Below are 26,425 nucleotides of genomic sequence, written 5' to 3'. Positions count from 1 at the left end.
CCTTCATGTATTTGAGGTCTTTCCAAATATTTTCTTGTGGCTGACTTCAAGTTTCATAGCAATGTGGTCTGAAAATATGCATGGTATGATCTTGATCTTTTTCTATTTGTTGAGACCTGTATGTGATCTGTTCTGAAGAATGTTCCATGTACACTCAAGAAGAACATGTATTCTACTTTAGGATCAAATGTTCTGAATGTATCTGTTAAGAACATCTGGTCCAGTGTCTTTCAAAGCCATTGTTTCCTTATTGATTTTCTGCTTAGATGATCAGTCCATTGCTGTAAATGGGGGTGTTAAAGTCCCCTACTATTATTGTATTACCATTAATGAGTTTCTTTATGTTTGTTATTAATTTATTTATATATTTGGGTGCTCCCAAGTTGGGGGCATAAATATTTGCAATTGTTAGATCTTCTGATGGATAGATACCTTAATTACAATATAGTACCCTTCTTCATCTCTTGTTACAGTCTTGTTTTAAAATCTAATTTGTCTGATATAAGTATGGCTACTCTGGTTTTCTTTTGATGTCCATTAGCATGATAGATGATTCTCCATCCCCTCACTTTCAATCTGCAGATGTCTTTAGGTCTCAGATGAGTCTCTTGTAGGCAGCATATAGATGGATCTTGGTTTTTTTTATTCATTCTGATACCCTATGTCTTTGGTTGGCACATTTAGTCCACTTACATTCAGAGTGATTATTGAGAGATATGAATTCAGTGCCATTGTGTTACCTGTAGTTTGGTGTTTCTGGTGATGTTCTCTGGTCCTGTCTAGTCTTTGTTGCTTTTGGTCCTTTTTTCCCCACTTTAAGAGCCCCTCTTAGAATTTCTTGCAGGGCTGGTTTAGTAGTCACGAACTCCTTTAGTTTTTGTTTGTCTGGAAAACTCCTTAGTTCTCCTTCTATTCTGAATGATAGCCTTGGTGGATAAAGAATTCTTGGCTGCATATCTTCCCCATTCAGCAAGTTGAATATTTCCTTCCATGTCTTTCTGGCCTGCCAAGTCTCTGTGGACAGATTCCTTGCGAACCTGATCTGTCTTCCCTTGTAGGTTAAGGACCTTTTTTCCCCTTGCTGCTTTCAGGATTCTTTCCTTGTCTGTGTGTTTTGTGAATATGATATGCCCTGGTGATGGCTGGCTTTTACTGAATGTAATGGGAATTCTCTGTGCTTCTTGGATTTTGATGTCTGTGTCCTACCCCAGATTAGGAAGTTTTCAGTTACAATTTGTTCAAATAAACCTTCTGCCCCTTTATCTCTCTCTTCATCTTCTGGGACTCCTATGATACCAATGTTACTACATGTTACCAAGTCACTGAATTCTCTAAGTCTGCCTTTGTGGTCCATTACCTTTCTTTCCCTCATCTTTTTGGGTTCATTATTTTCCATAATTTTATCTTTTATATCACTGATTTGCTCTTCTACTTGATCCATCCTGTTTCTATGGCCTCCATTTGTGTTTGCATCTCAATTACAGCATTTTAAATTTCAGCCTGACTAGATTTTAGTTCTTTTATCTCTGTAGTAAGGGATTCTCTAGTGTCTTTCATGCTTTTTTCAAGCCCAGCTAGTATCCTTATAATTATTGTTTTAAATTCTAGTTCAGACATCTTACTTGAGTCTGTATGGATTAAATTCCTGGCTGTGAGTTCTCCCTCACGTTCTTTCTCTTGGGGTGAATTCCTCCATCTCATCATTTAGTCCAGAAAAGAAAAGAAGAAAGAGAAAAAAGAACAACAAAAACAACAACAACAAAACCCCCAAACCCCAAAAAGCAAACAAAAGACAGAAAAAAAAACCCCACAAAACAAGAAAAACAAAAACACAAAACAAGAAAACCAGAAAACCCCCCACTAGATCCTGGATGTGTTTTGGTCTGCTTGTTAAAAGAATTTAGATCCCCAAAATAAAAAATAAAATAAAATGAAAGTAGACAAAAAAATTTTAAAAATATGTATGAAAAGTATATATATATAAATTTTAAAAATTAATAAAAAATTTAAAAAGGAATTGGAAAATATGAGACTAAATGAAAACATAATAAAAATAAAAGAAATAAAGAATACAAGTACAAAGCGAACTCAAGCCTATTTCCCCTAGAGCTGAAGCTTTGCAAAGTTGGCGTGAGTGCATTATTTGTGCTGGTCTTCTGGAGGAGGGGCCTGGTGCGCTGATTCTCAGGTGGACTTGCCTCCGTGGAAGTGCACCTTCAGGGTGCAGTTTGCTGTAAACTGCTCTGGCCTCCACTAGGTGGTGCTGTTTTGCTCCCTGAAAGCTTTCAGCACTGAGGGGCGGGATAATATGGCGGCGTCCTACCCTCTGGCCCCCAAGCTGAAAATTCGGGTCCCCCACTCTTCCCATGAGCCTTCACAGAAGAGCAGTCAATCACCCTATTTGTTTCCTCAGTTTCAAATGAACCCTGCATTCACCCTGCCCGTGTCTGAGCCTTTTTGTCTCAGGTGCCTGAGTTTCTAAACTCGAAATTTAAGGGATGCCCGCAGCCTCCAAGAGAGGGTCTTCCACGCTTGCCCGCCATCCCAGGAAAGCGGTCCCACAAACGCGCAGCACGGTTTGCCGTTGATAGCAGCAAGCCGGCCCAAGACCCAGCTCTCCACTGGCTTCCCAGCTCCTATGCCTGGGAACAGCGCGGCACCTTGGCGCCACCCGCCCTTCCTGCCACCCAGGGGATCCTCAGACCACCCCGTCGCTCCTGGGATTCAGCGTCTCTTCGCCACCTGAGCACCTTTCATTCAGGCACGCCCTCCACGGTAGGGAACTTAAAAGTTCTGATTTTCCACTCGGCCTCTTCTAATACGTCGCGCGGTAGCCTCGTAAGCAGGCTTCCTCCCTGTCCCGGCTGCCACAGATCCGTCCCCCCCAACTCCCCTCCTCCTACCTTCCAGAAAGTGCTCGCTTTTCTACTTGTAGACTTGCAGTTTTTGTTCTCTCAGCCCTCCAACTGACTTCTTGGATGTTCAGAATAATTTGGTACCTATCTAGTTCTCTTCCGTTCAGGGAGGAGGCAAGATCAGGGTCCTTCCACTCCTCCACCATCTTAACTCCTCCTCTATCCGGGTGACTGCCGCCTCTGGCTGAGGGGCCAACATCCCTCCCGACTACCACCTCAGGTCCTGAGCCACAACTTCTGAGCTAAGATACTCTGGAATTCCTGACCTATAGAAACTGTGAGATGATAAACTTTAGTTGTTCTAAGCCATTAAGGTTTGGGGTAATTTGATATCCAACACTAAGTAAGTAATACAATAGACGTGGCTTCTCAATGGGCTTAGAGCCTCCATCATGCATACTTAAATGCCATCTAGGTCTGTCAGAAAACCCAAATCTCAACCACTGTGATGGGTCAGTGAGCAGATTTTAAGACACAAGACCAAACACAAATTAAGAAAACAGTATCACATCACAGTACAAATCTTTCCACTGGAAAATCTTTCTTTTTCTTCTCGCTGTCTTTGCCTGTCTAAACTCTGCCCATCCTCTGTGGCTGGAAAGTTTCTATTCCCATCCCCAATCCAGTACCACTGTGACAATGTAGTATCTTCCTCTTTCTTCATCTCTGTCCACCTATGATGCGTTGTAATTTTCACTTTGTATGAATATATAAACACAAGGATGTGGATATTATTTTCCTTTCAGACAATATGAAATAAAGGTTAGCAGCACAGGCTTTGGGACTAGCTTTCCTGACTTTGTGCTGAAGTTCCATGCTTAAAAGTTGTAGACTCTTACCTATAGGGAACAAACTGAGGGTTGCTGGAGGGAAGGTGGGTGGGGGGATGGGGTAACTGGGTGATGGGCATTAAGGAGGGCATTGATGTGATGAGCACTGGGTGTTATATGCAATTGATGAATCACTGAATTCTATCTCTGAAACTAATAATACACTATATGTTAATCACATTGAATTTAAATAAAAGTTTTTTTAAAAATAAAATAAAAGTAGTACGATTTCATGCAAATCACTTACCCTTTGTGCATCTATAAAACGGGCCTTACGGATACCTATGGTTTAGAATTGCTATGAGGATTCAAGCATGCGAATGTGTATAGTCTTTGGCAAAGAAAATTCCCAATAAACATTTATTATTTTAAAACTATTATTACCGGACAGCTCCAAGTGAGCCTGTCACTGCGCAATTAAACCTTGGCATAATTCCCAAGCTTAATGCTTATTAGATCTTGGAAAAAAGTTAGTGAGCTCTCCAAGCTTCAGTTTCTTTATATGTAAACTAGATATAAAATAAACTCTCACTGGGCCTTGGGAGGATAAAACATTATGTAATAAATGTAAAACACCTAACACACAGCCTGACAAATGGTAGGCGGGCAACAAATGTTCATTGCTTCCTTTCCTCTCAGCTTCTTAAAGTAGATACTGTGCAGAGCGGCTGGGGGCTGGGTGCTAAATCATGCTAGATGCAGAAAAGGAAAATGTGTTTCAGGCTTTGTATGTTGAACTGAGTTGGGCATAAACTGAAATAGCTTTCTATTACTTAAATGTTGAACATGCCCGGTTCAGATATACAAGTCACTTTTCCAATTGTGTTTAATAGCACAGGTGATGCGAAGCCTTATTTATTTTAATTTTGTATTTTCTACATGGTTGATTTTCAATAGAGTTGCTTTAATTAATGACATAATTTGAAATCTAAAGGTACTAATATTTCTAAATCACGTTCAGTGTAAAAAAGGGTGATGTATACCGGGCTGTATCTTTGTGTGGCAAACTGCTGGGCTTGGTCATTTGCAAAGTGATCTTAGAGGCAAATACCATGGGCTTTAATCCCATTTGAGCTCCATGTACAACAACAAGTTGTAGAGACAAGGGCGGTGGTCTAGATAGTAGAGGACTAGGTTCTAGTTTCTGCTCTTGTACTATCTAGATGTCTGATTTCAATGTCACCTCTTTCCAGAAAGGCAGGATGTTGGAGGGGAAACCAGAGTCAGAAAGACTCATCTTGGAATCATGCATGGTTCACATCATAGTTGTGTGATCCTGAAGAGTTTTAATTTCCTATAGAAAAGAAACTCTCCCTGGGCCTTGGGAGGATAACACATTATATAATAAATGTAAAACAGCTAACACACAGCCTGACAAATTGTAGGCGGGCAACAATGTTGCAACAATGTGATTTTGAATGAAATAAACAGGCATAGCTTCTGGTATCTGTCAGGAATTTACTGAACACATTTTCTTTCATTTTTTCCCCCCTGAGCCTCAGTTGTATCACCTGTAAAATGAGCCAGTTGAATTAATTCTCTCCTAGTTCTAATGTTCTATTATTGTAGGCATTATACTGTTAAATGAAATATTAGATCTGGGCACTTGCTCGTGGTATGTAACGAAGTGCTACATCTGGTTGTAATAAAAATAAAAACATATTGTGGTGGTGGAAGGGGAAAAACACAAAAATTCCTAAATGTACGTGTCGAAGAGGAAGGCCTGAATATAGATTCAGTAGATATTTTATTTGCATTCTGTTGTGTCTACAGATGGCCTGATGACAGTGATCAGATCACAGGGTATTAGTCAGAGACTCTGTCTAGTAAATAATGGCAGAACAGAGCCAGGAACGTCAACCCAGCTGGCAAAGTCACCCTTTCCGCAAAAACAAAGCATGGTTGACCTCTGCCTCTTAGCTCAAACTGTGTCTGATTGTTTCCTACATTTGTTAGAATCAACTACACCAGGATATGAAGAATTTACTTATGTTTTAAATTCAGACAGAGGAAATTAAAGGTAATAAAGCTGAGGAGCTTGATTAAGGTTAAAAGGAAATGTATGTGTGTAAGTGTGTGTGCTCATGTGTATAAAAAAGAATGTAAGAATATTCACAGGTTGTAGAGAGTACTTATTTTTGGATGATGCAGAGAGTTTGGTGTGTTTTGTTGTTTGTCTATGTTTTCTAAAATTTCTATAATTATTATGTGTTATGTTGGTAGTGAGAGGGAGAAATGAATTTTGAGAATAAGTTTCCATGAGGGCTTAGGATAATTCAACCTGAAGGGCTGAGATGATTCACCATCCCATAGTGATACTTTTTCAAATAAATAAAGGTGAAAATCACTTGAGAATGTTGAATCTAAGAGTAAAATTACATAAAGTGCCTTCATTGCCACATTTGCATCTTATCATATTGAGATTCTGCCTTTGAATATGTGGAAATACACGAATCATGTATGATCGCACATATTTCTTAGTATGGCCACGGTTGCCAATATAATATAGGACCATGAGATGTAATAGGAAGAATCAAAAGATTCAAGAGCGTTATTCTGGCTCCATTCTTAACAGCTGTCTGGGCTTGGGAAGTTACTTTATTATTGGAAACATGGATTACTTCATCTGTAAAATGAGAATAATAAACAAGTACTTCTACAAACTTCCCTTTCTGGGCCTAAATGAGAAAATAAATACTAAACCCATGACCCATGAAATGTGAGTCATCTTCCCTTTCTCATTTCCTTTTGCAATTTCTATGTGCATGCCCAGATTATTGAGCTAGCATAGACTAGGGGCTAATGTCAAAATCAGTCTTGGCAGATAATGTTTGGAAGTGTGGTCTTGCTTTCCAGAGACAATTGAACTGGGCTAAGTCAACTCATTTTTTCTCTGCCTGTCACCGATCAAGTAGTACATAATTCAGTCACCAAATAGTACATAATTAACTAAATGTAACAAAAGATCTTACTGTGTAGATTCAAAAGAAAAGTAAGGTCTATTTTTAACCAGCTGTAGCTGAATCTCTTTTTTCCCTTCTTTTGCAACATTCTGTTAGAGCCTACACTTCTGTAAAGAGATTGAACTGCATTGAGATTATTTAAAAGATAAAAACAACTTGTTTTCTTTAGACGATCTTGTGTTAACTCAAAATTTGCTTCTTATGAAAACACAAGCCAGAATTTGAAATAATAATTGGTAACTTCAAACATTTGGTTTATGTAAATATTTCAAATGGCCTATTAATTTTAAGTACTAGTGCTAGAGAGAAAATATTGTACTTAGAGCGAAAACTTTTAATTTACAAAATAAATGTTTCCTTTATACCATCTCCCAGTCCTCCAAGAAAATATGAAAGGAAAATTAAAGGCCCGGTGGGACTACATATTTAGAGACAGATGTAAAAGCAGTTAGTGACATTATTTTTGGAATTATATAGGCATATAGAATATTTTGTATGGTTTTCTAAGATCTCTCTATCAAGCCTTAAGCCTATAGATTTTTTCCCTACTGGTAATCTATGGCTGGGTATTCTATAGGGTTTCCAAATTTAGTATACTCTAAATTGAATTTATCTTTTTCTCCCCTCCATCTTGATTTTCTTCCTGTATTTTCTCTCCCAGTGAATAGCTTCATCATCTACCCAGTGGGTTCACATAAAACATCTGGGGATCATTGGAAATACCCCTCTCTGACTTTCTGTCTACTCACCCTACCACAACATAATCTGGAAAGCACTTTCTTAATATTCCTAAAATCCCTCTCCCCTGCTGAATTCACTCAGTCAGTTCCCTTTTCACACAGTCTTTACTTCTTGTTGGGATCACTGCAGGTGCTTCTCTTTCTGTATTTCTAATCTTACTCCCTCCAATCTGTCTTCCATGTCTGTGGTCTTGATACAAACAGATCTCACAACAGCTCTCCCCTGTGTTAGATTCTTTGGTGCATTCCATATCAGGTTTAGAATTCCTTTAAGCTTGCTTAACTAAGTATGCTTCATGCCTTGGCTGCTGCCTGCTCTTCTAGTCTCTTTTCTTGCCATGCCCTGTATTTCCAATATACCTTTCATTCTGTAACATGGTCCCTTAACATATAATACTCCTCATGTGTCCATGCCTTATCACAAGCCATTTTGCACTGCCCTGAATGTTCTTTTTTTCTCCTACTTCAGTCTAAGTCAAAGGCCGATTAAGCATCATCTCCTCTTGGACGCTAATGTGGAAACACATCTACCCTCTCTCCCCAACACACACGTGTATTTCTGTTTGATGTGGGGGCCCTCCTCTGTGCTTACAAAACTCACAGTGTATATATTCTCCCAGCATTTATCTTTTGGGCCTGAAATCATTTATTTCTTCTTGAGGCCAAGGGGTTTTTCTATTTTGAGTTTGAATACCCAGCACATGGTTAGTGGTCAACAAATAGTGAATTTAAATGAATATAATCTTGGATTTTTATTCCATTTAATTCATTTACCTCTTTTGGCTCTATTTTCCTCATCCATAAAAGTAAAGAATTAGGGGCGCCTGGGTGGCTCAGTCAGTTAAGCATCTGCCTTCAGCTCAAGTCAAGATCTTGGGGTCCTGGGATGGAGCCTTGTGTTGTGGGGCTCCCTGCTCAGCGGGAAGTCTGTTTTTCCCACTCCCAGTACCCCTCCTCCACTCCCCCCTCATGCTTTGTCTCTCTAAAATAAGTAAATATATAAAATCTTAGAAAATAACTTTAAAAGTGAATAATTAAGCTAGTCAGTGGGTCTCAACTTCTAGACTTCATACTATTTACATCAAAGCATCTGGGAGCTGCAAAAAGAAGACAAAACACCCCTTAAAAATAGAAAAAAATCCAGATTGCTATACCTGACTCCCTAAAATTCTGATCAGTGCATCTGAGCCGGGGCTATAAAATGTGTGTTTTTGATATCTAACAAGATTTGAAATGAACAGGCCTAGAAACTGCCCCAGCTTTAGAAATCCTTACAATGCTCTGTTTCCTACAGATTTCAAATTTCTTAATCTTCTATGCAACATCCCTTTCCTTGAACTCTGCTTTTTTCTCCAATCTCAGATGTCACCTTCACCTTCTTGTACGTTTTGATCTAGCCATACTGAATTGTTTCTGGAAAGACCTATACATACTAGCTTTTTCTGTAGGGAATGCCCCACTATTGTGCTAATTCTAGGATGAAACTCTGGCATCAAGTCTTCCACAAAGAATTCTCTGAATTCTTTCCTTTCCCCTTTCAGATCCTGTGTTTGCTTCTATTAGAGTACTTTGTACTATATTATATATATTGTCTCTGAGCTTCTTGAAGACGCAAAACAGTTGCTCCATGAATGTTCTTTCCTTTCCTTATTGTGGCAATTTATCATTCCTTAAACAAATATTTATTGTGAATGTACTATTTAAACTGAGAATCTACTAATCTAAAGTTATTCCTTTGTGTCATTTTGTCCTTGTGACAATAATATTGCAAGCATTGTTATAATTTTGCAAACAGGGAAACAAGGGCTCATAGAGATTCAGCTATTTGCACAGCCAGTCTCATGGCTATTTAAGGGCAGGGTCAGAATTAGCTTCCTTGTCTCTGATGTCACTTTCTTCACATCACCATGTTTTGTTTCAAAACAAAACAAAATAAAAGGAGGAAGGGAAATATGATTTAAAGCGGATTTTCCCAAATCGATTTTCTCATTCCTCGGTAAGTGCTGACTTATGCCAATCGCCGCCTAGAAGCCACAAGCTGATAAACTAGAGTTTGCTGTAAATTCAGGGGAAATCAGAACAGCGGAGCTAATGCTTTGAGAGAGTTTGCAGGACGAAAATACCCAGCAGTCCAACCATAAAGAAAATTCTCTGGGGATTTTTAGCAACTCGATTTAAAAAAAAATCAAAGTTTTGTTGCTTTTTCTTGTTCCTGTGTTTTCAGACTGTCTCACGTTTTCAAAGGGCTTAGAAATCTGAATTAGGAATAAATAGTGGCAGAAAAGACCAGACATGGGACAGGGTGGGAGGTCTCTCCTGGGGAACTGGAGGCCCTGCCATTTTCCTCAGGGGCTTGACCAAACTAAAGCATAATTACACAGGAGCTAAAACTTACTAAGTGCATGTTAGGTACTTGACATTTTGCTTAGTGTTTTATGTTTATTTGTTCAGTGTTTCCAAACGTTAGTCACTCCTACGTCATTTTTATGGATTTTACTCCATCAAAGTGTCGATTATTTACTTCATGTTTTTCCTTAAATGGAGTTCAGTTAGCCTACTCTTTCCCCCTTGGTCTAAGCAATAGCCCCTAAGTATGAAGTCTAATTATATAGCTTTCTATTTTCATTAAATTTCTTTAATTTACATTTTTTCTAAAACATGATGAAAACAAACACATTGTTATTATAAAAGAGTTCATAAGTATTATCTGCAAATCATCTGTTGGACCATAGTTTGTGAAATGCATTTTGTTTCACTTAATCCTCAAAATAACTCTTTGGATTAAGAACTCTTATCCTCATTTGCATTCAAAAGGGAAAAGCCAGGCAAAGAGAGATTAAATAACTTCATGTCACAAGCTATGGTGTGGAAATCATAGTGTGAAATCAGATCTGTTACTCTGAACCCCAAGCCTTAAAACATGATATTCTTCAGCCAGTCCTGGAAGAGACTTCATTCATAACCCCAATTTTGTATATGCCACAATGTAACTTTGTAAAAATTTGAATGGGTATGAGAGTGACCAAAAGTCAGTATAAAAAATTAAAACACAGTTGACCCTTGAACAACACAGGTCCACTTATATGTGGATTTTTTTGATTAACTATAGTACAGTACCGTAAATGTATTTTCTCTTCCTTATGACTTTCTTAATAACATATTCTTTTCTCTAGCCTACATTATTGTAAGAATACAGTATATATTCTATATATTCTGTATTATAACAGAATATATACTGTATTATATACATATAATATATACAGTACATGTATTATATACTATGTGTTACAACTGTTTCTGTTATCAGTAAGGGTTCTGGTCAACATAGGCTATTAGTTTTGTTTTGAGGAAGTCAAGGTTACACGCAGATTTTCAGCTGTGCACAGGATTCACACCTCTAACCCCTGCTTTGTTCAAGGGTCACCTGTATTTCACTTAACCCCTTTATCTAGAAGGTTGTTTTCTCTACTTGGCCTTATTCCTATTCATCTTTCAAATTGGTATGCATGCACCTAAAATATGCTTTCATAGCTCTGCATTTCTGTATGGCACCTAGGTCATATTATTTTATTTTATTTTATTTTATTTTTTAGTTTTTTAAGTAGGCTCCATGCTGGGGCCAATGCGGGGCTCAAACTCAGGACCCTGAGATCAAGACCTGAGCTGAGATCAAGAGTTGGACGTTTAACTGACTGAGCCACCCAGGTAGCCTGGTCATATTTTATTTTTAAAAAGTAAAGTGTTTCGTCAAATATTCCCCCTTTTTGAGTGAGAAATGCAAGGAAAGCACACAGTTTAAGTTGGCACTGTGCTTTTATTGTAATCCTAATGCACATTAACTGGTACCAGGGTTTCATTTTAACGTAGCCTGGAATGGGTCTTGCATCTTTTCTCCACAGGAGGAAAATAAAAACACAAGCCCTTTGTCACAAAGTGGCAATAATATGAACCAAGATTACAAATGTATCAACATAATACCATGGAACGTGACATTTTGGAATAAAATATTTTGAGGCTAAATTATAGTCAGATTATGTTAAATATTAATATGATCACCATGAGTTCCACACATTGTTCTGAAAACAGGTTGTGGAAGATAGGAGTCTAGGAATTTATATATATTTTTTCATCTTCCTACCTTACAATTGCATTAGTGGTAACAAAGGTGTGAAACTCAGAAGAAGAGCCTGAGAATATATATGGGCCAAGAGCAGTTAATGACACAAGGGGGCTTTTCAACAACTGAAACATTTATCGACCGATTTGAAAAGTACATTTAACTTTGTCTTAGGATAAGCAGGCAGAGCAGAATGTGGCAGCCAACATTGTTGCCTCTTTGGGCTTTTTCTAGAGTTCAAAGGTAATTAAACAATAGAATGGTCCAACACTCAAACAACGAATAGAGCTGAAACTTTTCAATTCTCTTTATTCCATTAACAGGAGAGTGGTCAGGACTCCATGCAAATGCCAATATTGTAAACTGAATTAAGTATTGGTAATATGGCTGACCCATCTGTGATTAATACGTCAAAGGAGCCATTTCTCAATTTCCTTTTTTGGGATTGACGGCTGGTTTTTTTTTTTTTTTTTTTTTGAAATCACCTATAATGGCTCTGCAATACATATCCACATGGCCTCCAGTGTATTTTCACAGAATTAGATATTTTTCAAATTTTGGTAAGCCTAAAAATTATCAGGAGCTTGATGAAAATGAGTATTTTTGACTCCCCTACACCAGAACTTTCGATTGAATAGGTCTGGGGAAGGCCTTTTAAACAATGGCTTCAGTGATGCTGTTGTAGGTGGGCCAAGACCCCAGGTGGAGACTTCCTTTAGTAGCCTGAAGAAGCCTTGTGAGTTCCCTCTATGTCTTCTTGCTTTATAATGCCCTTCTCATCCTAACCCCTATTTAAATCCTATCAGCCTTCAAGTCTCAGCTCAAGCCTTGCTTCTGAGACAGCCTTGATCTGCCTACTCCCATCAGAGGTGCTCTCTCTGAGCTTTTGTGGCAGATATGGATGTCTCCAAAGTGGACTCAGCAGCCCGCCCGCTGGAGCTTACTGAACCTGCATTCCCAAGAACGTAGTTCTTAATCCATGGATCAGTGTTGTACTGTATGTATATTTTATATATGCTATAAAATACACACAAGAGATAGTTAACAGATGAATTAAGATAAATAAGTAATTTTTTGTTTATTTGATTGAAAGTTTGGAATATCATATATTAGGGATGTATTATGATGCAACATAAACTTTTCAACGACCCAAATAACTGAATGTGCTTCAACATTTAAAAACATATCGACTGGGGCACCTGGGTGGCTCAGTCAGTTAAGTGTCTGCCTTCCCCTCAGGTCATGATCCCAGGGTCCTGGGGTCGAGTCCCATGTTGGGCTCTCTGCTCAGCGGGGAGTCTGTTTCTCCCTCTGCCTCTGTCCCTCCCCCCTGCTCGTGCTCTCTCTCTCACATTAAAAAAAAATCTTGACTGATCGCTTTAGGGTTAGTTCTAAGTTCAGTTTATTTCAGCACTGATTTTAGTAGCTGTTATAAGTGAAAACCTTGGAAACTTTATAGGTTTTAGGGGAAGGATATCATTGAGGGTGCTTGCTAAATTATGGTGTCAATTCTGCAATCCCATCCACCAATTTTCATAATGGATTTTGTTGAAATTCAGGAAATTATATCTTCCCTGATACTAATAAATTCTCACAAGCTATATTGCATTTTTTTAAAAATGTATTTTTAAATAGGTAATTATTTACAAGGTACAATATTCAGAAGTGAAAAAATAAAAAATCTCCTTCCCTCCTCTGTTTCTAGTCAGTGGTTCAACTCCTACAGAGGCAACAAATTCTGTTCCCATATGAGCATATAAAGCATACATATATTATTTTTTGACCCAGTTTACACTCACTACCATAGAGAATGAGGAAGGACATGGTTTTCCTACACCATATCTCCTCCACATTCCTCAGCAATAATTATTTTATCAAAATTCCGATAGTACCCACTTGATATTATAACTATGCAAGTTTGGTTCATGGGCCGCAGAGTCCTCAAAATTACTTTCTTACACAACTTTTTTCTTTAAGTCACTAACTGCTAAGAGATGCATTTAATTTTGTGTTGGCCTCAGTATTTAGCAAAAATCTCCTCTTAGGTGTTGGCCTTGCCCGTTGGGAGGCTACCTCGCTGACTGCCTCCTTCAGGATCACTTTTCTTGGCAACTCTGAAATTGTACTAGATCAAGGATAATGGTCCTTTTCTCAGATAAACATCATACCCATTCAGACTAACGGTCTTCAGTATGACCAAGGCACGTATATTTGTTATGGTAATGCTAATTTATCAAATCAACCTTACATTTCAGTACCTTTACAGAGTAAAATGTATTTTTTTGTTCACATTGGAGTCAGAGTTACTGGTCTTCCTTCCTATTTGAAGTGAAACTGTGATTAGCACTTTCCCTCTATGCTCTATCATCCACTAGGGCCTTGTTGTCAACTGCATCCAGCCAGTAAAAGGCAAAAAAAGAGCATGGAGACCAAACCATAAGAAACTCTTAACTCTAGGAAAGAAACTGAGAGTTGCTAGAGGGGAGGTGGTGGGGGATGGGGTAACTGGGGGATGGGCATTAAGGAGGGCACTTGATGGAATGAGCACTGGATGTCATGTGCAACTGATGAAATCAGTAAATCTACCCCTGAAACTAATAACATAGTATATGTTAACTAAATTGAATTTAAATTAAAAAAAATTTTTTTTAAATAAATAAAAAAAAAGGCATAGAGAAGGTGTATCCACTTCTAAAATACCTTGGCTTGGAAGTGACACACTAATTCTGTTGTCATTCCATTGGCAAGAACTGATTGTAGGTGCTACCAAAGCTATAAGAGGGTCTAGGAAGTCTAATTCCTGGCTGGGTAGCAATTTCTCAAAGGAACTCTACATTATGAAAAGGGGGACATGCAATTATATGTAGTGGACATATAATTATCTACTGCAAATAATTCAGACATATCGTTAATATCTGAATATTCATTTTTAAAGAAAGGTAAATATTTGGGATATACATCAAAGTGAAAAATCTCACTTAAAATATAAGCTCCATAAAGGCAAGTTTTTGTCTGTTTTGTTGACTGCTGAAGTCATATATAGATAGTACTTGGTACTCTATAGGTGCTCAATAAATATTTGTCAAATGTTCAGCTGAATGAATGTGCTTTGTGTGTTGAAATTCTATTAATCAGCCAAAATAGTAATGTATATGTATAACAAAAGTAAAGTGCTGCAAATAAATTGTGAACAATTTTATGTACAGAAATAGACATTGAGCACTTTCTGATAGTTGAATAATAGGAAAATAGATGGATAGTAGGACTATTAGAGTAAATAATATCTAGAATACCTTAAATGTACAAAAACATTTTAAGTAACAGTACATGGCAGAATAATAAATTCAATTATTTCTAATTCCAGTAGTTATAGAAAAGGTATACCAACATTCACAATTGTAAACAAAGAACTGTATTAGATTTTTGGTTATTTTATGCCATGTAGATAATCAGTTTTCAAGAAAAAGTCCAATTTGGGAATTCTTCAGTCTTTTGAGAGTAACTTAAAAATGGAGTGTCAACTTTCCTAACTCAAATTTCATGTAAAGGACAAACTCCAAAGATATATAAACCACATCTATGATAAGTCACTTTTGATCTGACTAACATAAAGACTGTAAAGAATATGGGGAAAGGGAGAAAGCATTAGAGAAAAGAGAATAAGTAAAATATTCTATTCTCAATGATCACAATTAGAATGTCCATTGTAATAAGAATACTTGAATAAAGGCAATCCCTCCTCTACCCCGTATCATATGGAAAATGCATTTAAGATGGATCCAGGCTTCAATGTGAAAGCTAAAACTACAAGGCTTTAAAACAACAACAACAACAACAACAACAACAACAACAACACAGAAAAATATCTTCATAACATTCAGGATAGCCAAGATTTGTTAAAGGACTAACCATAATAGAAAAAAATATTTACCAATTTCGTCAAAATTAAAAACTTCTACTTATTAAAATATACCACTAAGAAAGTAAAAAAGCAAAGCATAGACTGGCAGAAGATATTCATTATACGCATGCACAGTTGACCCTTGAACATGAGTTTGAACTGTGCTGGTCCACTCATCGGTGGATTTTTTGTACAGTAATGTATTAATGTATTTTCTTCCTTATGATTGTTTTAATAACATTTTCTTCAGCTTTGTTGTCAGAATACAATATATAATACATATAACATACAAAATATGTGTTAATTGATATTTTATCAATGGTAAGTCTTCCTGTCACCATCAGGCTATTAGCAGTTAAGTTTTGGGGAAATCAAAAGTTATACACTGATTTTTGACTGCATGGGGAGTAGGTGTCCCGACCCCTGTATTGTTCAAGGGTCAAAGGTAGTTGTGTAGGGTTGATTTTCCTTCCCATTTTTTAGCTAAATATTTTAATACTACCCTTGTTTTGCTTTTATAATTGAAAAAAGATACATAGATCTCCAACATAATCTCTCTGTTCAGTCCTAACATTTCAGAAGTACTATTCACACCAATATTCAATCTGTGGTTATGCACGAGCGTTTGGGTCTAATTGTTTACTGAAATATTCTTTAAAATATTAAAAATAGTATTAGCCGTGAACTGATTTTAATGTGCTAGGCTCCCTATCCTTGCCTCTGCCAACTCAGTCCCAGAAGGTGGTACTGAAAGTTTTTAGGAAAACAGATTTATTTGGGAAAATGAGAATTCTTTCCCAAGCACCTGTGATTTGTTTATGCTAATTGGGTCATGGCTGACGCTGGCTGTGTGTGAGCTGAATATGTAATCCACTCTCTCATATGTCTTATGTGAAAGCAGGAGTTATTAATTGATTGCAATTATCTCATTGTATTTTCGTATCATTTTTTTTCCCTTTCTGTTTCTCATCCTCTGGTCTTTTCTCTCTCTTCCTCTTGTCCTCATATCCTACATTACTTATGAGCTCTGAATCACAATACATGGCAAAGCAGATGCTTGCTGGGAGCAAAGGCACAAAGAGCTTTGGAAGACCGAGTGCAGGTAAATTGTTGGCACCACGGAGGCTACTTTGTGTACCTAGAATTGCCCTGTTCCAATGGCATACTCCAGAAATGGAAGATTAAATTTTATGGTTATCTACCTATCGATGAAATTGGCAAGCTCGCTATCTCCACAGTATTTTTTCTCTTAATCTGCCTTCACCCTCTCCTTCACACAGAATGTTCCTTGTATTAAACACAGGTTTGGAGAGCCTGCATGTGAGCAATTAGAGGTCTAAACTGGAGTGTGTGGGAGGTTAGGAGGGAAGGCTTGCTAGTTAGCTTGTCATCCATGAGTGAAGCACAGCGTGCTGCTTCCTGGATAGAATTTTAGAGGAAAAGAAAAAAGACAAAAAGCAAGTATTTGTTGAAGGTGAGGACTTGAGCGCCATGAAAGTAAGGCTAGAAACTCTCTGTGAAAAGTGGTTTCTGAAGCACCTCTCAGAGACATAGGTCTGGAAATTACATGTATCCTACATGGTAAGGACATGCCCACGAGGACACAGATGGATGTGGCTGATTAGTTGTGTTGGTCTTAGCAGGACTCTGAGGGGCAAAAAGGAAGACATAAGATTGGTGAATGGAAAAGGTTATGATCCTGTTGGCAATCACGCCTTACATGGGGATCAGGTTGCTATGCAATCACTGTTTCTACCTCAGTCCTTATGGAGCAAATTTGATCTGTAGGTCCCATTATAAACCACATCTAAAACCACGACATGAAGGTCTCAGGGGACAGACCGGAAGAAGGAAGACAACCTGGCATCTACTCAGCAAGACTCCTAGAAACACCATGGCCAGGCTTCCAGTGAGTGGTTCTCAAAATAAGTGTCTCCAGCTTGGGGTTTAGGTGGGTATCTACAGCCACCTTCCATTGAGTCTGGTCAGAAGCAGGAGTGTGAATGGAAGCTAGTTAGAGGGCAAGTCAAGCACAGAATGTAAGCACTGGATTAGGCAGTAAGGATCTGAAGAAGGAACGGGAAAGGTGTCTCAGCTGAGATATAGCTCAGAGCTAATTTCCTGAACATGTTCAGAACAGCTTTTGAACTAATGTCAGTTGAGTTCAGCAGAATAAATGTTGACTGGTTGCTTATTCCACAACTCTTACTTTAAGGCAGAATAAAAACTCAGTCATCATAGATTCATATATTAAAGAGCTCTTCTACGAACGGTACTATTCAGGGGCGCTGTAAATCTATTTAAAAAGTTAATGCTCCTCAATAGTACACAAAATCTCTCCTGCTTTATTTTCTTTTTGCTTTTGATTTTTTAATTACTTCTGTTTTATGGGAGATCTAGCAAAGTTGATAACGTTTTCTGTTTCCTGAACCTGTATGTATTTGAAAATTGTTTTTACCTGTCCCTCCCTTTGGCCTTCAGCAGCCTCTTATTTTCAACTAAAGATTTGAATTCTTTAAAGGTCCTAGAAGGTTTTATTTTCCAGATCTTCAATTGTCAAAAGTTATTTCCCTGAATCCCAAGTATCTCTTTGTAATGGAGATTTAAGCATTTTCATTCCTTGAGTTCAATAGAATAGAGACATTTACTACATCTTAATTCTCCTACTCTATACCAAGGATGATACTAGGCACCCAGAAAATGGTATTTAGGGAGATCACTGCTCTCTAGGTATGTAACAGACACCTCAGTAATAATAAAACAAAAGCATCGATGATTAATCAATAATGATAAATAATGTACTGAACACTTTTTAAGCACACCTCTATTAATTCTAAAAAATCCCCATGAATTTGAAGCTAGGATTATGTCCATTTTGATGAGGACCCTGAGGCTTAGAGACATGAAGCCATTTATGTGAGCTCATGCAGCTAGTAAGTGGTGAAAGTTGAATAATACAGTATGACAAAGGCTATAATATAGGCATGACCAGAATGCTATGGAAGAAAGGCCTGGAAAAGTCAGACAAGGCTTCTCAGAGGTGTTAACATTGGGTTGGGTCTTGCATGAAGCACAGGAAAGGAAATAGCATGAGCACATTTTGTGCTGATGACTGTTGTCAATGATTTGCAACTAATCGAGTATAACCATATGTCCTTGTCTCTTGGGGCCATGTCAAGAAGTCCCAGAGGTTTAGAGTTTAGGTTTAGAGTACATTTGAGTTAAATAACTCAAAGCTAACGATTGAAGAGCCAGCTCTTCTGACAGATTTCACAGGGTGGGCAAAAGGTGGAGGAAATGTTTGAGAGAGAGGGTTTTAATGAATTCCTCTCCATTTCCAAATGCATCTTGAAGAGACTCTTAGCTGCTAACTGTGGCATTCATCAGTTGTCAAAAGCGGCATTTCCCTTCACTGGAAAGACAGAGAAGATGCTCTATGACGAAATGAGTATAGCACCTGGTTCCAATGCCAAGAGTTATTTAAAAAGATAAAAGAGGGAAATTGTGAGCAGGAGTCATAAATGTGATTGCCTAGTGACTTTAGTCAATTGGCTGCCTTTTAATGTATTTTCCCTTTGATAGGAAATTTAATTGTCCAAGGACTTTGATGATCTTGGAGAAAAACCTAGTGCAGCAGAGAGGATATGGGTGTGTGTGGTAAGACGCGTCTCCACCTTCTTGCTGTAAGCTGTGTGATCTGGGCATGTGGTGGAACCACCTTGAGCTTCACCATATCTGGAAGTGTGATTTGGTTATGAATGTTTCCTTCACTACCTGTGAGTTTGTTGGAGTCAGAAATACTCAAATTCAGTTACTGGCCATGTTGCTTTCTAAATGTGTGGTCTTTTCTCATCTGTGAAATGAGCATCATAATTCCTCTTTCCCAAAGTTTCTTTGAGGATTAATGGATACAATGAATATGCAAAGGGTAGCACCCAGTCCTTTTTTAAAAAAGTCCATTTGCACCTTTCCAATGCTGTAGATTTATTTAAGGGAAGGACCTAGATAGAGAAAGATCCTCAAGCAAGAATAGCCGCATGACGTGCTAAAACCTCCTGTACTGTAAAACAGGAGGTCAGTAGTTCTGAGTCCTCGTTGCACATTTGAATCACCAGGGACAATTAAAATGATTCCCAAGTTTAAGTCTCACCACCAAAGATTCGGATTTAATAGATCTGTCGTGGGACTCCAGTCTTGAGTTCATAAAAGCTCGCCAAGTGTTTCTAATATGCACTGGATTCAGTCATTGCTTCTTGAACTAACATAAATTACCTGGAAATCTTGTTCAAGTGCGGGTTCTGCTTCTCTAGGTCTAGGGTGCCTGAGACCCTGCATCTCTAACCAGTTCTGAGATGAAGCGGGTGCTGTTAGTTCAGGACCACCTTCTGAATAGCATGTGATTAATGATCCAGAACAGTGGTTCTCAACCTTCAGTGTTCATCAGAATAGCCCAGTAGCTTTTTGAAAATGTAGCCCTGGGACCTGGGTCTGTCCCTCACAAATTCCGTTTTACTTGGTTTCAGGAGGGGCCAAGAGAATCCCCCATCTATAATGTCCCTTTCAACCCGAAAATCCTAGGATGCTAGTTTTGTGGTCTTATAATATGACTTCCCTCCCCATGCAACTGTTCAGTAAAAAATTACAAAGACTGAAGTTGAGGGTGTGAGTCATCATTGTCAGAAACCTGGAAGGTGGGTGAACTCAAGTTAGTTGATGTCACAGGACATGGCTGATCTCTATGCCATGTGTATCTTCAACCCCAAGAATTCTCCTTTTGAGTTAATGGAGACCTTCACCGAATTCCCTCTCAATAAGCAGGTTTAATTGTTGATGAAGCACTCACAGATTAATTGGGAGAGCGTCCTTCACTGATGAATGATGAACAGGGTGACCCTAGATGTTTTTCTGTTCTCTGCAACACATCATGCTTTCCGAAGCAGAATCCCCAGAGAGGTGGACTCATCTACCTTACCTCGGGACCAAACCAAGGAAAAATGAAGGTCCACAGAGCAACCTGCTTTATTCCACAGAGCTGATGATTGACTTTGGAAAATCTCTGGGACTTTCAGAAGAATTTGTCCCACAATAGAGCAAAAGCAATCTTTTGTCCTTGTTTTTCACCCTCTGGGTCTTCTCTGGGTTTTACTAGCTAAACACATCTACTTAGAGGCAGGCCTTTTGCCACTTTCCAAAAAGAATTGAAAAATAACTGTGATGGGGTCAAAAACATTATAATTCCAGCATCATGGTCTTAGATAAGCATTTTGCATGTCATCAGTAGAGAAGGGGTTGGTATCTAAGAAGTTTATGAATTTGTAAATAAAACTGATATAAGGATGGTAACGTGGAAAATAAAACTCAGATTTTCTTGCTTCCCCCTTTAAAAGTATTTGCACCTGCAAGAACACTTGATCGGTCTACAGAAGTATCAACATGATTTTGAGAATGGACAACTCAAAAAGGCAATAATCACTGACCAGTTGAGGGGATCAAATCCCGGGTCACTCAAATTCTGGGTGGTCAGCTCCATTTTATCTCCCAGTTGGACCTTCTTTTAGAAGAGGGTGTCAGATCAGGGTTATTGATCTACTGTTCCCCTGTCCCCAGGCTAGGCTGGCCAGAAAGATAGCTGCTGTGTGCTGTGATTCAGCAGCAGCACAAAACCCTAATTGCCTCAAATGCCTTTCCCAAGAGCCAGCTCCCATGCTGCCCCTTTTTCACTGGTGCTCAGAATCTCCACTCAAACACATACATCTGGTTCTGAAAGGGAGGGGTGCAGGCTGTGGTCTTCAGGCTTCTGCCCACTCACCCGAGCCCTTTATCAGGCCCAGGGACTGATTCTCTAGGAAAGTCTGGGGAGTCTGTGCCAAGTGGAAGGACACTGCCATGGAGGACCTGGGGCAGTATCGTGACAAGTCCCACATCATAGTGACAGCAGAGGTCCAGAAAGGAGACGGGTTCACCGGCCCTAGGTGGTCCACCTTTGGGGAAGGCATGGGGAAGAAAAGAAGGGGGTGTGTGTCTCACTTTTCATGTGAAAAAAAAGACTAGGTGGATAGGGAATGCCAAGACAAACTCATTACTTTTCAGTTATGCCCTGAGTTGGGTTTTGATGTGACAAGAAAATAATCACTATGTTTTATAATTCATGTAAAATTTTTTCTTTTCTTTTCTTTTCTTTTCTTTTCTTTTCTTTTCTTTTCTTTTCTTTTCTTTCTTTTTCTTTCTTTCTTTCTTTCTTTCTCTCTTTCTTTCTTTCTTTTTTTTTTTTTTTTTGCTAAAAATAGGAGATTAAGCTTCTATCAGGCTACATTCTTGTTTGGCAGTGGCTTCCATATGAAATTTCAGACAGAGGAGGAGATAGTGTTTTGCCAGGGGTGTTTATTTTATTGATTTGCTGATGTGTAGCATTTCTTATGTGCCAGACAGTTTTCAGCACCTTAAAATCTTACTTCATTAAGGCTGCTAGCAACTGAGGAACTGGGCACTAGTATGGTTTCTGTGTTTTGCAGGGGAGGGAAATGCAGATCAAAGAGGTGAACTTGTCCAGGTTCGCTGTGGCAGACCCATGATTTGAACCCCAGCGATCAGGGTCCCAGGTCTGCAACCACTGTGTCATCCTGCCTCTAATGCAGAGGAAGGTGTTCCTGTTCCAGGAAGGCAGGAGAGAGATTGGACTGGGTGGACTGGTCCTTAAATGTGGGCCCCTAGACTGATGTGCTGCTAGGTAACATCATTGGAGCTCTTGCTTAAAATGCAGACTCCTAGGCTGTACACCTGGATGTCTGATTCAGGAAGGCTGGGGTTTTAAAAAATCGAAATAGGTGATATTTAGGGACCCCTCCACCTTACTATGAATTCAAGATCCTTTGATTGAAATGTCGTTCCTATTACCTTAAAATGAATGTGCTATCAGGAGCACCAGTGGCTTATGCTACCACCTCCCCTGCATTTTTCTAGTCATTCCAGCGCTGCTGTCTAAACCACAGTCACGGATGGCGACAATTCTGACCACTCCACCCCCAAACTCCATCTGCTGACAACCACCAGGCTGCTTTGAGTCCTCTGAGCCTCCCACACCCTGCCTGCTTTCCTTCCGTGGAAGCCTGGAGCCCACAGGCTTCTTAAAAGCTTCAACTATCTCTACTGCAAGGCAAAGTGGGCATCTTTAATACTGTTAATGAACTCGACTCCCCTTCTCTGCTCTGCCGACCATTACGCAGCTCAGGTAGATGACTCCACCACTGAACATTATTGTCCCACTCAGATTGAATGGATCAGATGCAGTAATGTTTAAACACAGGACTGGAGATGGGGACTGAGCCTCAGCCCCTTTCCTCCATCTACTCCTAGCATCTTCTTACTTGCAGACCCATAGGAGGCTGGAGGTTCTGGCCAGCCTCTCCCTCTTCTCCTACTTCAGCAACATATTCATGTCTCTTTAGGTGGCTGAGAGGACCATTTGCTGACTACGTACAACCGGAGGTGCAGGGAGGATTAGCTGTTGTATCACGTTTGCTGACTTAAGTCCTGCTGATGAGCACACTGACCCAAGCAAATCAACCAGATCATTTCCCAGCCCCTCCTGACTCTAAGAAGCTTGGATCATAGCCAGGAAAATGGAAGCAGAGAAGAAGGAGGCTTGCAAACCCTTGAGGTTGCCGTGGGAAATTGGCTTGCCAGTGAGGTAAAACCAATGCAGAGGAGACCTCTGGGAAAGCCAAGGCAGATATCATCAGTGCCCCGTGTGAAGTACCTGTCACCACCTAACAGTGAGAGACGCCAGCCATCCCTAAACAGCATTTCTTCTCAGTTCTGCCTTATGACTTCCAAGAATTTGACTACTTTTCTCTTTAAGAATACGGACATTGCCTTTCTCCTGATGCCCATCATCAGATTGCTTTGACTGAATACTTTAAATATTCCATAGAAAAGAGAAAATATGCTTTAAAAAAATCTCCTGCCTGTCAGGAGACCCCCTAAGACACTCCGGCTTCTTTCCAATGTGCTGGCAAAACATTCTCGATACACCATGGAACAGGAAGAGCCAGCCAACTGGAGCTTAACTGACCATCTTGAAATATGTAATAAAAATGCACACATCAGCCACACTTCACAACAGGCATGCTCCTCACTGCTCCCCAAGTGCACTGTTAATTCCTCCAGCAGTAACGTGAAGTTCATCTAAAATAGATAAGGCAGCTCTAGAAGCACAAAGCTGATCTCAGGAGCCCCTCATTCAGCTGGATTTCAGTCAGACAGGTCAGGGTGCCCTTGATGTCCTCAAGTGTAGTGGCTGCAAACTTCACCTTTCCCGGGGGGATAAAAGCATTCCAAATACCTTTCCAGATACCTCTGGCTTGCGTGCAAGGAGGTGGGAAATCATTTTCTAACCTAGCTGTCTAAGGGGCATTTGTGTCAAAAGTTGGGTAGGATGCTTTTTTTTTAACCACATCCAAGAAGTTTGCATTTATCCATTCTATTGCATGCCTCAATTTCGGCAACAGTTTGGTAGAGATTTGTTTTCGATTTAGTAATCCCAGTTACTGACCCTCTTCTGTGGAGCTGAAGCTACTGCAGTTGACACTCAACTGTCAATATAAAGCCAACATGCAAAAGAGAGGAGTTTCCTCTCTTGCTCCCCTTGTATTACCTTGAGCTCCTTGACTGTAGAAGAATCTCTGAGCAGACTCAACATCCAAGAGTCTATGAGCAGACTCTACATCCAGAAAATAATCCATTTTGGGATAATCCATCCTTGATGTTCCAAAAGCAGAGTTTCAAGACAAAATAGTCACTTGTATCCCTATGAAAAAGGAAAAAAAAATCCACACTATTTTAGACTGTCAAACAGATGTTTAAAACCATATATTATATTTGTTATATAAGGCTGTATATTTCTAGAGACACATATATGTATATATATATATATATTAAAAATTTTGGGATTTTATATATATATACCCATTATAATACTCCCTCATTTGACATTTCCAATTCTAAAGCCACCCTCAACATAGCTTTCCTACTGTATGAGAAAATGCAACATTTAATCAACATTCATTAAAAGAAATATATTCTACTCAGAAAAAAAAAAACAAAAAACACCCAGATGATTTAAGCTAAAGAGAAATAACGTACCAGTCTTTCCTTGTTGTATATGAACTGGAAAATAGGCTGTTAAATTCATATGCTATCCGTTTTCAAAAGGTCTGTCTGATGAATGGCATCGTTAAGTGTCAGCCGTTCTGAACTGATCTTCAGTTGGTCCAGGGAGTCCCGATTCCCCTAGAACAGCGAGAATCGCCTGGGAATCCGAGCCTACACTTATAGGTGCCTTGCATTTATGACACATGCTGACATGTTTGCTGTAAAAATGCCTTGGATTTCTTCCTTTTTGGTGATTCCCTCCAGCACATTTATAAAGTGCTACAGAATCATCACCTGCTTGCCCCCGACCCAGGCTGCTTTTGAGAAAGAATCCTGGTTTGTAGGGCAACGATCCCCACAATATTATCATGCACTAGCCTGTCAGGAAGCTGATGTACTTCATTAAAAAGCATTCAGCCTGTTGGGTTCTTTTTAGCATATGTAGCCTTTCCCTGATACTTGCGCAAATGAAGTATCTCTATTTCTGCAGGATGTTTTTGGAAAGAATTTATAAGACCAAGTCATTAAAATCAAGCTCAGAAGGCTAATCCAATTCGTTCCTCTTTCTAGCAGTGCATATTTTAATTTAAGAAACCAAATCTGGTAAGAGGAAACTTTAAAAAACACCCAAAGGTACCCCAACAGCAAATCATACTTACTGCAAGAGAAAAAAAAAAATCAAGGACTAACTGCCGGCAGTAAAAACAAGAAGAATTTCAGCTGGAGTGTCTTTGATCTCACTAAATTCCCGATGAAAGTAAACAATTTTGATTGTTTGATTAGAACAGCGATGAATAATGTATACAGTCCACTGGACCTCCTTTATCACATAAAATGGCCAGAGCATGTTACCTTAGCAACAGAAGGTGATGCCAGCCTCAGCCTCTTTGTATCCTCCACTCTGAAGGAAGAAAATGACCAGTTTCCCGTATAAAACTTGGGCACAAAATCATCACCATCAGAATCTACATGTAACCATCATGTGGTCCAGTCCCCATCACCCCTTCCTTCTCTTACGCAGAGAAGTGTCATCATCATTGGAAAAATGGGTTTTAGCTTTAATAATTTATGTTTATAGCCCCGAGTCACAGTTTGATTTGCAAATTGCAACAGAATTACATGATTAAACAGTTAATAGGATAGAAAAGTTGTCTAGAAATTGTTGGGGGGGCACCCAGTTCTTATCCTAATGCTGGCTCTGGGTTGTAGGGAAAGGTCATTTGAGCTCAGCATATGTTAAATGTCCCCCTGTTATAATTAATACATAGATCAGTCACCAGCATCTAGGCTGAAAATAACTCTCTTTCCTTCTGCGAATCAGTCACTGGAAGAAGCTGAAAAAGCTGCCTGAAATTTCCCAGCTTTTAAAAAATGCATTATAACATAGCTCTTGTGGGAGCTGTCCCCCCCCCCCCCGGAAAAGAAAGGTAGCCAAAAATGATACAGGAAAGGAAGAGTCTTGAAGTTAGCAGATACTCACCAACACTTGCTGGCCTCTTGCAGCAGGACACCGCAGAGCATCAAAGGAACCTGTGTAATGCTGCTGAGCACGCGAGCCCAAATGAACAGCTTCTAATTTTCCCTTCAATCTCAATTCGAGAGCACTAGGCAGAGGCAAGTGATGGATTTGCCCATTTTATATTGTGATGAAATGCAACCCCTAAGAAGAGATCTGAGTGGAGCTGCTCTTTAGAACACATTAGACTGCTAATTTAAGAAAATTGAAAGGTTTTGTTTTACTGTCTTTTATGTGTTCTTTCTGCTACCCCCTCAATTTAATTTGCATTTAAAATTATGCTCATGTCTCCT

General features: G+C 39.2%; 1 protein-coding gene across 1 annotated transcript in view; it reads right to left on the bottom strand.

Moving 5' to 3' along the window:
- LOC103664907 (phosphatase and actin regulator 1-like) overlaps positions 1-26,168 on the bottom strand; it is a 46,137-nt gene extending 19,969 nt beyond the window's left edge. Inside the window, exons 1-2 of the mRNA XM_040645121.1 lie at positions 26,097-26,168; positions 24,120-24,272 (exon numbers count right to left, since the gene is read on the bottom strand). Coding sequence (XP_040501055.1) covers positions 24,120-24,222 — 103 coding nt within the window. The 5' untranslated portion in view covers positions 24,223-24,272; positions 26,097-26,168. The remainder of the gene's footprint in view (positions 1-24,119; positions 24,273-26,096) is intronic.
- Between the last annotated feature and the right edge of the window lie 257 nt (positions 26,169-26,425).

The sequence above is a fragment of the Ursus maritimus genome, unplaced genomic scaffold, assembly GCF_017311325.1.
Source record: "Ursus maritimus isolate PB19 unplaced genomic scaffold, ASM1731132v1 scaffold_30, whole genome shotgun sequence".
Lineage (NCBI taxonomy): Eukaryota > Metazoa > Chordata > Mammalia > Carnivora > Ursidae > Ursus > Ursus maritimus.
Note: the sequence above shows the minus strand (reverse complement) of the source record. Positions and strands in the feature narration are given on the sequence as shown.